This window comes from Squalius cephalus (genome assembly GCF_949319135.1).
Source record: "Squalius cephalus genome assembly, chromosome: 11".
Lineage (NCBI taxonomy): Eukaryota > Metazoa > Chordata > Actinopteri > Cypriniformes > Leuciscidae > Squalius > Squalius cephalus.
The window spans coordinates 16,078,550-16,092,190 of record NC_137132.1 but is presented as its reverse complement, the minus strand read 5'-3'; the positions used below and the strand labels follow the sequence as shown (position 1 = coordinate 16,092,190).

The window sequence follows — 13,641 nt, the reverse complement described above, 5'->3', positions numbered from 1 at the left end:
CAAAGGAATTATTTTGAACCACAACCCCGGATACGGATAGACACTCAATTGTTATGGATAGACACCAAAGAATAATAATTTACTCACCATCATGTTGTTTGACTATCTGTCCTTTGTAGAACACAAAGAAATCTAGCAGAATTTCTGAGCTATTCTCTTCAAAACAAATAAAGCTACCATGCACCAAAAAGGACAAACAAGCAGCACAAAATCATTATAAAATTAGACTTCACAATTTGTACACTTTTTCCCTTTAACTTAAATGGTTATAATTTAGAAATGCTTTGAATTCAGACCTAAGTTTGGTCTATTTTTAAATAAGACCCTCAGCAGACTATTGCAGACAGAAAAATAAAGCGTAAAAAAGTTATAGAAACAGTTACATTTGAACTCTAATTGCTAAAATCAAAAATCAAAGCCATATGTCTAACCAAGATGTCCTCCAAAGTTGATATCACAAAAATTGAGCATGCTAAAAGGTTTAAAATGACCATTTCATGGTAACGCATTGTCGAATTATACCTAATTTATGATGATTACTAAAATATGAGATGTGGAAAAAAGGTCATACAAAAGCTGACAGTTAACAGGTTATGAAGCCTGGTGTGAAGACCTGTACACATCCCAATTTGGGGACAAGTATCCAAACACCACATATCTGTTTGCCTGGCAATGTGATGCTATTTTGGCCTGACGCTTTCATTGTGCAAGCCATCCAGTGACATTCTGGACCTGGAAGAGCAGCAGTGTTAAATATCATCTCCTGCAGAGAAGTCAGCATCCCGTCAACGTGCTGAGAAAGAAAAGACATTAATGCCGCCCTCACTATTTACACAAGCATCGACAGAGCCGCTTTGCATCAGAGTGGTAAAAACAGAAACCACACGTTTTAATTAATTGTCAAATAAACGAGACAGCAATAAACAGGGTTTGATCCGGAGGTGCTTCTGTAGGTGTAGGAGGTGAGGAGACATGGGAGAAGGAGGAGAGCAGCGGCGGTTAATTATCCAACTATACCCGTGTAAGTTGGGAGCGGTTTGTTCAGTGTTTGAATGACAAAGGAGATGACAGAGGCAAGCTCAGGAGAGGCGGCGATTGCATTGGCTGCTTAATAACTGATCTATGAAAGCAGGAGCTTGTTTCGTGTAGATGAGCACGCCGCCTCATCTGATCCCTGAGCTGCTGGAATCAGAGGGATTGTTTTTGTAATATGCCACGAATAAGCAGATCAATGCTCTTTTTACCGAGCGCAAACATCTCACAACCAAGCCTTACCACAGTGAATTAACATGCTTCACACTTGTACACACAACACATTCAAAAACCACACGCGTTCCCTTTGCTAAATCAGCTGGAACTAAATTTACATTTTGCACTGCTCAATATGGCACCAGATAGATTAGATGGCATTCTCATCACCATTGAAAGCCCAGACCTACATTAAATGGGCTTTTTTTTTTTTTTTTGCTATCTCTCCCTCCGTCTCGCTCTTTCTCTTTCGGTTCGCCTAGTCCGTGCAGTTCCAAACCATAATGAAGTCAGTTTAAACAGCTTTTGAACATTCATTTCCTTAATGAGGGGAAGGTCCTTTAATGCTTTTCTCCAGTGAGACAGGCTGTGTGGGTGCTAATAAACACGACTCACAAAAACAACATCTCTTAACTGAGTATCTGAGACCTTCACTAATTTTTTGTTAGCATTTAATTATACTTCAGCATTATGACTGACATTATGAGCGCTCTTTCTGGGAGGATGTAATTGAAAGTAATTTTACATTAATGCTAAGTCTAAAGTGCGATGCAACGCAGAGTTTTGAAATATCTTGTGATCGACATAACTGCTTTAAACAGCCAAAGTGTATTCAAATAATTTACTTGAAATGCTGCAAAACCTTTGATAAACTGCATCATCTACTGCTCTCTGAACTGGATATTGAGTATTTATATGAGGGTGATAAAGCTATGGCTGATGCAACTTCTTCATTTCTAAAGGGATAGTTCACCCAAAAATGTTTTTTGTTGATTACAAATTCTATTATTAGCATAACAATTCGGCTTGAAAAATTAACATGAATTTCAGAATGCCTTGCTATTTGATTTGTTCCTCTTTTGAGCTAATGACAGTAGCACTCAAGCTTAATGAACTCCACAAGTTTGTGTAAAGTAAGTGATCCAGCATGATTTGAAATGATCATGTGACTCTTTGTTACAGATGGTCAGATGCTCTGGCTTCCATTAAACCACAAGATGGTATTTGGATCAATTCATTTGCACATTCAATTCTAAAGTCATATAAAATCTGAAAAATCCCTTAAAAACACCCTAAAACTTTTGGGATTTATGTCTAGGTTGAATTATTATTTTTTGAATCCTAGATTTTCAATGTGGCTTCAGACAGTATAAGTAAGCCAGTTTCCCTGAAAAGTGAACTGAATAGGAATCTTTATAGAGTGAGTGACCTCCATGAGTCAGACAGCTTCCTCTTCAGTGTTGCAAACCATTAATTGTTCTACAAGTCTTTGTTTACGACATCAACATAAAAAGCAGTGGTTCATATGCTCATTCTCTTTTTCCAGTGTGTTAATTCTGGGAGTTACAGTCTGCCTTAAGGCAGCAAATCTGGTTTAGAACCCCATCACTTTAATTAACAGTGATTACAAATTACACCGTTCAGCGTGAGGACTAACGAGAGATCCAGGCCATCGATAGTGATGTGCTTTACAGCTTAAAAGCGGAAGACAATACTCACCTATTCTGAAGGAGAGCGGGCCACTGGTGGCGTTTCTCACCCACATGGCTAAGAAGAGCAGAGACGCCCAGGCTGCGAGCATCTTCTTTGACTCCTCATGGGTCCAGCCCTGGGGGTTTCCCTTCACACAGCCACCTGCCACAAAAAACACAACAGAAGTATTTAGCACATACTTTTCAATCAAAGGAGTTACATACGCATATGGTACAATCGTTTATTGGTGGCAAAAAAAAAATCTAGTTTATTTCACTATGGTAAAGCTTGCTAAACTTTTTTGGCTCCTAAAAACATTATAATTGGCTGCTTCTTCAACTAAAGGGCATTTTCTTTGGCCTTTTTAGAAAATACATTTTCTTAAAACACATATTTTACACTTTTACTAATTAGTCAACAAACAACTAATCTCCAAAAGTGTATAATAATACAATTCAGGAGAACTTTGCTGTAATAGTTATGCTTTCTAAAATCATGAAGCATTTGCCCAACTATACTGTCATCTTCACCACTTTTTCACCACCAGATATTGAGCTTAAAGGTAGGGTAGACAATTTTGGAGCAAATTGTCAATAGCAATCATTAAATAGCAAGCTTCGAAAGCATAAGATCCCACCCTCCCTTCAGAGCACTATCCAAAGCGCTCACATACAGTAAAAGTGATTGAAGTTGAAGAAAAACCTAATCATATAACCAATAAACTGTTTTGGAAACTACATACTGTGGGTTTCCTTTTCCTAAAAAGAATGTTCCAAGAAAATTACCCCAAAAATGACTAAATGGGAACCATGCAATGATGTTCTGGTTTGCTAGCCATTTCAAATTGGCTGAATTTCAGGAAATAAATAAACTACTATTCTGTGATATTTGTGAAACGCTCAGCTGCTTATTGCAACAATAGAGACTAATGTCTAATTACATTAATGATTCATGTCACTACCAACATATGTTTCATACGAGCTGAATTATCCAAATATATAATTAAAAAATAACAATCAGATTAGCCACTTGAATAAAACATGACTGATGCTTATCACATTTACAAAAGTACAGTATAGGTTCATTACTAGTTTAAAGGTGCAGTATGTAATATTGACAGCTAGCAGTTAAAATGGGTAATGAAGTCCAAATTCAAAATATTGGAGAGAGTTGATTCCTCCGCAGGTTGCCAGATTGAGGACACGCAGCAGGAACGAGCGCAATTGACCATGGAAGGCGACGAGCCTGGCAATGTATGTTGATCAGTTGAAATTTCCTCATTTTAAAATGCCTCTGGTCATAGAGCTTTATAGATGGATGCAGGGGATTTTAAGGTCAGGTAGAATCTGCAATCTCTGATCCAGTTTATTTGCTGGCAGTATTACAGCATAACGTCACACAAACCATGATATAAAGTTAAGGAAACTAAGCAAACGAGAACAATACATGTTTTCATCAGATGTAATGTTTGTTCAGTAGGCTCCATCAGATCTGGATGTGGAGTGTTGAATATTCTGCCGAATTTGAACCACTGAATTTGCGGAAGCGAATTTGTAAAGGACCGAAAATTGCCTGTCGAATATTATAGGTTGTATTTTTTTAACAGACTTTTGGAAGTGAAGTCTGGAAGGCGAATATGGATTATTGAATGCAATGCATTAAAATGCAAGACGTCTACTGTTCGATAATGTTACGAGAAAATACAGTAAGCTGTAAAATGCTTAGCTTACTTTAGAAGAAAAACATACAGTAAATCACATATATTGCTTTTACTTATAATGACACATCTAACACTGGCGATTATGTGACACAGCAGGCGTTGTTTTTCTTCCTGAAGATTTAAATTCTTTCTAAGTACAAACGATGAATGTGAAATCCTTACAAACCATGTCTGTTGCATTTGCTTTTGCAGATGCAGTTGCAAAAGCAGAAGATAAAAAGTTGGTCACGATACACATTTATTTTACTGAAATACTCCTGCTTTCTCAATCAAATCTTACTCATTACAACTTATCTTCTCTTGCTTATGCAGAGCATTTAAACACACACACACAAACACGCACACATCAAGGATCAAGCAGCTAGACAGAGACTTCAAGAAAGGGTGTGCATCAGGAAACACATGTCTAATTCATTTATTGAAGCAGGATGTAATGACAATTAGAAATTGCATGCACATCCAAATCATTTTGCTCAAATGCAATTACAGCAAATCAACTTCAATGGTTTCGCATGGCCTGAGCAAAGCACTTTCAGCAGCAGAATACAGAACAGAAACAACATTTGTAGACACTTGTCTGTTTTTTTTACTGCTGTACAGTTAATAAATGTCTATAATCTCATGCTGTTAAAATGGCTATGGGTTTTTCATTCTTTGAAATAATTAGCAGCAAAATAATAAGCCTAAAGTGTAAAAATAAATATCTCATGGATGTTTTTATTTAAATTGATAATTCACCTAAAAATAAAAATTCTGTCATCATACTCACTGTCTTTTCATTTCCAAACCTATATGGGCCCAATCATACACCCAGCGCAATGCGACACAAGTGTTTTTTGCTAGTTGGTTAGTTCGTGAGGGTGAAATTAGCATAGAATATTCCACCGCTACATTCACTTTCGCCTCAACTGTCGTTTTGCTGTTTTTATACAACAACAAAAAACATTATAAACTAATGTAAAAGTCTGCTCTGCTCATCCAGCACGAGTTGCCGTCGCAATCAGTGAAGCAGGAAGCAGTGAAGCACAGTTCACTGATCGTGTGACGATGGCGGATGATTCGTTGCGCAACAGAGCCTAAACGCCTGATAAATGTCCTATCTTGTAGAATGCACACTTAGCACCTAGTTCCCTATACACAGAGTACGCGCGATCACGAATTTGAAAGTGAAAGTAAAACACAAACTCCCTGATGCGCACAAATTAGGCTGCACACATACAATACTAGTCTGTCTCCCAATACCCATCTCTGGACTGTGTAGTTGTGGCTCTGGTCTCTGTTTTGGTCTTTGTTTGCACTTTGAATATTGAGAGAGTAATGTAACGTCTTAAGGACAACAGACAAGGGAGGCTCCGTTTCTGAACTTATAATCGGAACGCAAGAACAACAGTAGAGACAAACGCACCAGTCTCGTTTCTCTCTGCCCGGCCTTTTCAAAACTCACCGCATTAACCCTATAACTTTCTTTCAATACATTTGATAATTCATACTCATAAAGTAGACCTGAAATTACATGTATTAGAAGATTATTAGTTAAAACATTTCAAAATGCACCTGTATACTATTTTTCCAGTCATGAATTTTGTCACTGAGGATTTCTGGAAAATCTTGTCTCGTCTCGTTCTCATGAAACCCATCTCGTGTCTTGTCTCGTGAGATAAGTGTCTCGTCACACCCCTATTGTTTAAATAGCAAATGCATTTGTGCCCATGGTCTGAAAACAAGGTGTGTTCAGGCACATTGATGGCACGTTGCTATTTTGCGGCAACTGAAATTGACTGTGCCATTGATCAACAGAAACCTGGTCTAAAGTCAATGGTGCAGTATTTTTTTATTTTTTTTTATTTAAAGGGCACATTAGTAATATGAGCCTATAGGTGGGTGCACAATGCGCATACACACTGCATATTACACACAGGGACGCGCAGCAGCACACAAACATGCCAAATATAAGGATTACATACATTTTCAAAGATTTTTTTTGTGTACATAAAGATATGGTGGAATCCGGCTTGTCCCGTAGATGGTCTGTTGCACACTTTAACCTCGTGCATGAGCAGATCTGTTTGCTCTCTGGAGAAGCGTTCAATCTTTCCGCTTGCAAATTCCGGCATGTAAATAGCAATCCACCATGGCGCGAGTGCAACTGGCTTTTAAAGGGAATGGGAGATGAGACTCTGACTGTTTTTTTGCACGTTACGCCCAAAACATACCCATTACCCATTAAGAGAAAAGGGACAACCCTTTTAGACAATGCGCCTAGCGCCGACCATTTTTCCCGACGTTAAACTAGCAAAAGTGGATTCAGACACGCCCTAAGAGCACTTGCGCCCTGCGCTTTAGACCATGCACTTAGATCGTTAAAATAGGGCCCCTTGAATTGCTTTCTTCTGTAGAACACAAAAGAAGTTATTTTGAAATATGTTGGAATGTTGGATTTTTGGACCCCAGTGACTTTCATTGTATGGACAAAAACAGTTGAAACATTGTTCCAAAGAAAGACAATTTTCATTTTTGGGTGAATTATCCATTTAACACTTTTGCATTTGGTATTTCAGTGCAAAAAAATTAATTTTATCCATTACAAAACCCACAATCCAGTTGAACAAATCCCTAAGTTTGTTCTTGTTTTTTTTTGTTTTTGTTTTTTTTCATCACAACCTTTTCTTCACCTCATTCACAAAAGTTAACACTTTTTAATCAATAACATTAAGAAACTCATCCTGGAAATACAGGAAGCGTTTTAATATGAACTGAGGCTGGAAATGTATCTGGCAAAAGGCTCCATTTAGGAACTGACAGGCAATTAAAAATACAGTAGAGACCCTGCAAACACCACACAGCATACAATGTAGTCTTTTGACTATGAACAGAAGGATGAAAATAGAATGTGTTCCGTTTCTTACTCGTTTATGAAACTGTCATCACTCTGAAAGGAAAACATGTGAATCAGACCCGCTGTGTCTTCAATTCAAACCGCTACCCATCTCTGCTCAGACAAGCCATGCAGTGGATTTTTTTTTCCCTGTTTTTTTCTCCCTTTAACCTCTTAACTGTCACCGTCCCACAGGTGGGACGTTTGCCCATATATATTTAAAACAATAATATCTTAGTAAAAACCTAAAGTAATATTGACAAACTATATATCATTTGAAAGCTTACAATCTCTAGTTTTCATATTTGGTGGCTGTTTTTTAAAATAAATTACAGAGCAGCAGTAATTTATCAATTTGCAACAAGAATATTTCATATTCATTAGGCGTGTTTAGGCCTTTATTTTGAAATAGAAATAAACATGAAAAATCATGAAAGATTGGTAGAAACCTCAGTTTGTTTTGATGCCAAGAGTTCAAAAGATAACACCAATTAAATTTTATGAGAAAAAAAGGTCTGAAAATGTTTATAATATAAAGAAAAATATTATGGATTCTCGATTTGTGATGCGGCACGCAGCGGCAGCGAGCTATAACGCACATATGTGCTCTTTTTATGTTTATTAGAGGTTGAAATCAAATCAAATACTGCCAAAACACCCATACTATTTCTGAATAGGATGTATACTTCATAAATTGTATGAAATTATGTAAATACATGGTTCAGATCACTCAAAACATATATGAAAATGGAGGCGCCCTTATATGGTCAGTAAGGAAGCTGGCTGTCCATCTAGTGAAAAAGTTTGGTACTGCGCCCAAATAAAATCTTACTGAAAGCTCATTTTTTGAGATATCAACCTAAAATTTGGAACACAACTTGTTTAGATTTTTGGCTTTAATTTTCTAGCAGTTTTAGAGTAAAATATATTTTGTAATATATATATTTTATATAAAATATAAATAATTATATTTTTACATTCTATATTTTCATAAACTCAAACTTATATAACTTTTTTTCTTTTTCACTTTAATCATTTATTTCACTTCTACAATAATCTGGCAAATGTCTTCTTAAAAACAAGACCAACCATATGTCTATATTCCATAGCATTCTTGAATTACAACCATTTAAGTTTGTATAGTGATTTTTTTGTCTATGCGAAAAAAGGGGGGGTGACAGTTAAAGGGTTAAACAAACACTGTTCAGAGAAAACCTGGTAAAGGTGGAATGGCTAGTCATGGTGACATGGAAGATTTTCTCTTTTTTTAACACAAATGAAAACTTTGGCTATGTCTTATGTCACATCTAATGTTTTGGTCCTCTGGATTCTCGCTTGATTTTTTAAATTTTATTATTATTATTTAATTCTTTTAATGTTTTGTGAGCTGATCAATCAAAATCAATAACTGATTCACTTAAAGCCACAGTATGGAATTTTTCTCCACTAGGGGTCGCTAACCTCTTTACAATAACAAAGGTGTAGTTTGATGACGCAACACATGCTAAGAATTATGGATGTTGTCGTCAACGTCAAGCTGACCGATCTAATAATGTTTATGGATGAATGAATACATCGATGCTTTTATCATGACTGTGATATGAAGCAGTTCGGGATTGCTAAGAGACAGCTATCAGCTCCACACGCAACGCGAGTCCCGCGGATATAAAAGGAATATGGACATTTCATTCTACCGAACTACACGCAAGTGCAGAATTACTACTCACACAGGTCAGTTTATTAGACAAATTAAACTTGTGAGGTAACGCAGCGCTGTTTCACTTGGTCTAACATTACACTATCACACTAAACTGCATTTGAATGTGTTGAAATGTATGTGTTAGTTTGTCTATATGAGACTAGCAGTAAGCTAGATCAACATTAGAATAACATACAGATCATATTCTAACATTTTATCATTGTTGAACTATATAACATTGATTAGTTTTATGTAAATGTGCTCACCTGTTTAATAAAGTACATGTAGGAGCGGTGGAAGTCTCGGACGTGGAGCTCTCGTTTATATACTGTCTATGGGAGCGCTAGGCATCTCGAAAACACCGCGCTGAATTGATTCTCGTTTTAGTTCTCCTTTTTTATCCAAAGTCTGCTTGCCATGGTCCATAATGTTTGAACGAAACAACAACAGCGTGCAAATAGACATTGCGAACTCCACAGTTGTCTGCGTCTGTCGCTTTGGTTAATCAGAGGGCTCTGCTCATAGCTCTGGTTACCATGGCAGTACGAGCGGAAATCATAGGCGGAAACCAGGGACAACGCGGATATGACGCCATTGACTGCGACAAACCGGAAATAAAGAAACGTCCCGTGTCTAAAAATTAAATTAAAATTTCTCCTGGTTTGAAAGTTGTTGGAAACAGTCGGGATAATGTAAGTACACAACTAAAAAATATATATAACATAGATATAGTGATTTTTGCTAATTTTAAAGCAAAAAAAGTTACATATTGTGCCTTTAAAGGGATAGTTAATCCTGATCCTGTTTCTTTCTTCTATGGAAAAAAAAAAAGTCCATAAAATGAAAGTCAATAGGGTCCAAAATTAAACTTTGGGCCTATTGACTTCTCATTGTATTGAAAATAATAATAATAATAATGATAATAATAATAATGATAATAATAATATTTTTCTTCTACAAAAGAAAGAATACAGATTTGAAATAATATTTATTTTTGGAGGTATGCACATAACTATAGAGCCAATTCTTAATGCACATGTGAACGCCATCAGCGTTTATCACAGGTTCGCGTTTAAAGTCTGTGTAGAGAGAATGGTGTCGTCTTAGCGGCCCCTAATTTAATAACAAATGATCGTTGCGACGGAAGCGAATCAATCAAAACTAACTTTAGCTGGAAAATAACTTTATTAAAGAACCGCTATAAAGCCAAAACAATCTCTGTTACCTTAAATTATACGTTTATCTCTGTAAAGCTGCTTTGAAACAATCTACATTGTTAAAAGCGCTATAAATGAAGATGACTTGACTTGACTTGAGGTTAAATATCCACAAATATTCAAATGAAACAGTTGAACTGGATTCCACATTCTCATTACACTAGAAGCTTTTGCTAGATATTAATAATGTGATATTATGCTTACTAGATACTATATAAGTGATTTTTTGTGGGAAAACAGCACTTATAACCTCACAATGGCCATGCCCTCCTGAAGTGAAGAAGTCTTGAACGCTGGAGAGCTGTTAAGTATCGCAATAATAACTGACAAATGTATGGAAAAATGATTTTCAATAAAGTCAACGCACAATTTACACTTGGATTTCGTTCCAGCATCTGTATGAAGCCTTTCCCCCTGTGAATTATTTTGTTTGTGTTTGTATGTGGGGGTGGAGGGGGGGGGGGGGTGAGTCATTTGAGGGGAGGGTTGAATAATGGGATACCACAGAAATAGCATGTAGGTTGTCTTTGTAAGACAAGTGCTCGCTGTGGGGAGTAAAACAGGCAAAACAGAGCTTGATTTTGACCAGCCAATGCAATAAAAATATCTACCAACTAAAGCCAAGTGACTGATTCTATACAATATGGAGTAATTCAATCCAAACATTAATTAGTCCCGTCTCAGTCCCCAGGATGCATCCCTTTGTTAAAGGCATCAAATTAAGGTCTAGCAATTGAGAAGCTGTTTTCAATTAAAGCTAGATAAAGGCTGCTAGACCACGAGCACCACAAACCTGTCACTCATAACCGTAGCTTCATCACATATTCTCTCCAAATACCTCTAAGTGTCCATCAAAGCTCTCGTCTCAAAAACAACAGCCAGACTGACAGACAGCATTTTTATGCTGCATTCACAGCTGACATCCACTGCCAATCAAAAAGCAAGTCAGGGAGGAGGATTTCTCTTCTAGATGTCAATGAGAAGACTGAACCGCAGGGTAAATACTTTGTGAATACAAGTAGAATTCATTACCATTCATAATGGATAATAAAGTTTCTGGTTGATGTTTTTCTTGAAGTCTCCAAGTTGTAAACGACTGGAAGCGGATGAAAGTAAACATACGCAGCAAGAATTAAATTAATCGCCTGTCAGAAATCAACACATGACATTTCATCATTAAATCTTATTTATTTTTTATTCAGAGGAATCAAATGTAAACAATGCAAGCAGGGAATCTTTAACAGGATTGCCGTGAGACACACTCTGGGCCGCCGTTTCATTGTGTCACGCTGCCAAAACAAACATCGTTCCACATTAGAAGTAGCTCTTTACAATTTCGAGATGCAGCCTTAGTGGTTTATTTCAAGAATTTGTCAAATAATTGATTCAAAAGACACATTAGGCACTCACTACTCAGCTACCCGGCCGAGTTGCCCTGCAAATGGTGCATTTTGGAGCTCTTTTGGGTTGAACACGCTCTGTGGAATAACAACAGTGCATGAGAGCCAGATTTCAGTAAGTACCTCCTTTGAATTGTCTACTCAAAAAATCATTTTGATTTTCAATTGCTGAGTGCCAGAAAAAAAACTTTAAGGATTAAATGTGTTCTTTTTGTAACATTGAGAGAAAGGTGAACTTATAAAATTGTTTGCTTTATTTTAAATGATTTGGATTACTAAGTAAAACATTAATGAATAAATGTTTCTAATTTTATTTGTTTTGTCTTTATCTGCTTTGTACCAAAAAGTTTTATTTTTGAAATGTGTATATCAATATTGTGTAATTTAATACAGTAAATAATAAAGTAGCCTTTTAGCATGCTTTTATCCAAAACGACTTACAATAAATGTATTACAGAGAGCGTTCACCTAGAGTAAACTGGGGTTAAGTGTTTTACTTAAAGGCACAGTGCCGGTAGCTTATGAATCACCCCTTACTGGGTTCAAACCTAAAAGTTTTGGCTGCCAGCCCAAATCTTTAACCTCTACATCACAAACCGCCTTAATACATTAAATATTGCTATTTTAATTGACACATTTAACTGCATCATGTAATGTCCACCTTCTCGGTTCCTCTCCAGCCACTGACATTCAAGATATGAAGAGTATGATGTATTTTACCAATTTTAAAGGCATAAATCACCCAAACATGAAAATTCTGCCACCATTTACTCACCCTCATGTCGTTCCTGTACGACAGACTTGCTTTTATGGAAGACAAATAGGAATATATTTTAAACAATTTATCAGTCCATTCATTGAAAGTCAATGAGGTCCAATGTTGAACACTTCTTTGAAATAAGTTGTGTTGTGTTGCACAGAAGAAGGAAAGTAATTTGGGGTGGTTTTTGGAATCTCTATAAGTACCAGAGTTTGTAATTCTATATTTTTAAGGAGTGACTTCAATTGTCCAGACAACCATTAGCATATAGCACATTAGCAAATTAAAAGTTGGTACTATGGAGGCATGTGTTGCACACACACACACACACACACATTGGTAAATAACTATCATTATGAGGACATTCCACAGGCGTAATAGTTTTCATACTGAGCTAATGACATTTTCTAGCCCCTAACCCTAAACCTACCTATCACAGAAAACTTTCTGCAGTTTTACATTTTTACGTTTAATATGTTATTTTAGCGATTTGAACATCAGCATGTCCTCACAATGTAGGGGGCGTGGCCTGACACCTGAATACTTTCGCACCAGATGAACCCTTTCATAGTTCCTAGAACTATTGGCAGAAGTACCCGGATTTTGGTGTGTTCGCACCACAGGAACTAGGAACGATTTTAGTTCTAGGAACTCCTTTTGGAGGAACTAATTTAGCTCCTACTTCAGAGTAGGGTCTAAACCAGCACTACATGGACTATCTGTGACGTTAGTGTGCACCGGTTGGCAGAACGCATGCGAAACACCAGTACTTGCCATTTAAAAAAAAAAAAAGCTGTGTAAACACACATATTATAGCCTATATATTTACTCCAGAAACTAACTCTACGAACTCTACTTTCTATGTATGAAAGTTCTATCTAATAACGTATTTGGCAGGACTGTTAGACAGATCGTAAATTAATGAACACAGAGAATGTGAGCACTGTTAGCTCAGGCTCTGATGTTCTAAGCGCCGTCAAAATAAAGTTTTTTGTTTTTTGATTTTTATCTATCCCCTAACCAGTGGCGGCTGGTGAAAAATATCTTAGGTGGGGCTGTGTCATATTCGGTCATTTTCAATAGTCTATAATCATTGGACTCAGTATAGCATTGTGGCTTCCAGGTTGTGGAATGCTCTTCCTCAAGACATCCGTCAAGCATCCACCCTTCTCTCATTCAAAAACCTCTAAAAAACACATTTACCTGAATATTACTCTTTAGCTCACAATCTTTAAATTCTACCTTGTTA

At 36.7% G+C, this 13,641-nt stretch overlaps 1 protein-coding gene across 4 annotated transcripts in view; it reads right to left on the bottom strand.

The window, feature by feature from the left end:
• Positions 1–13,641, bottom strand: part of grik4 (glutamate receptor, ionotropic, kainate 4) — a 389,008-nt gene that overhangs the window by 184,239 nt on the left and 191,128 nt on the right. For all 4 annotated transcript variants that reach the window (XM_079885109.1, XM_079885112.1, XM_079885111.1 and 1 more), the window contains one exon: positions 2,749–2,883. In XM_079885109.1, the coding sequence (XP_079741235.1) occupies positions 2,749–2,830 (82 nt within the window). In that variant the 5' untranslated portion in view covers positions 2,831–2,883. The remainder of the gene's footprint in view (positions 1–2,748; positions 2,884–13,641) is intronic.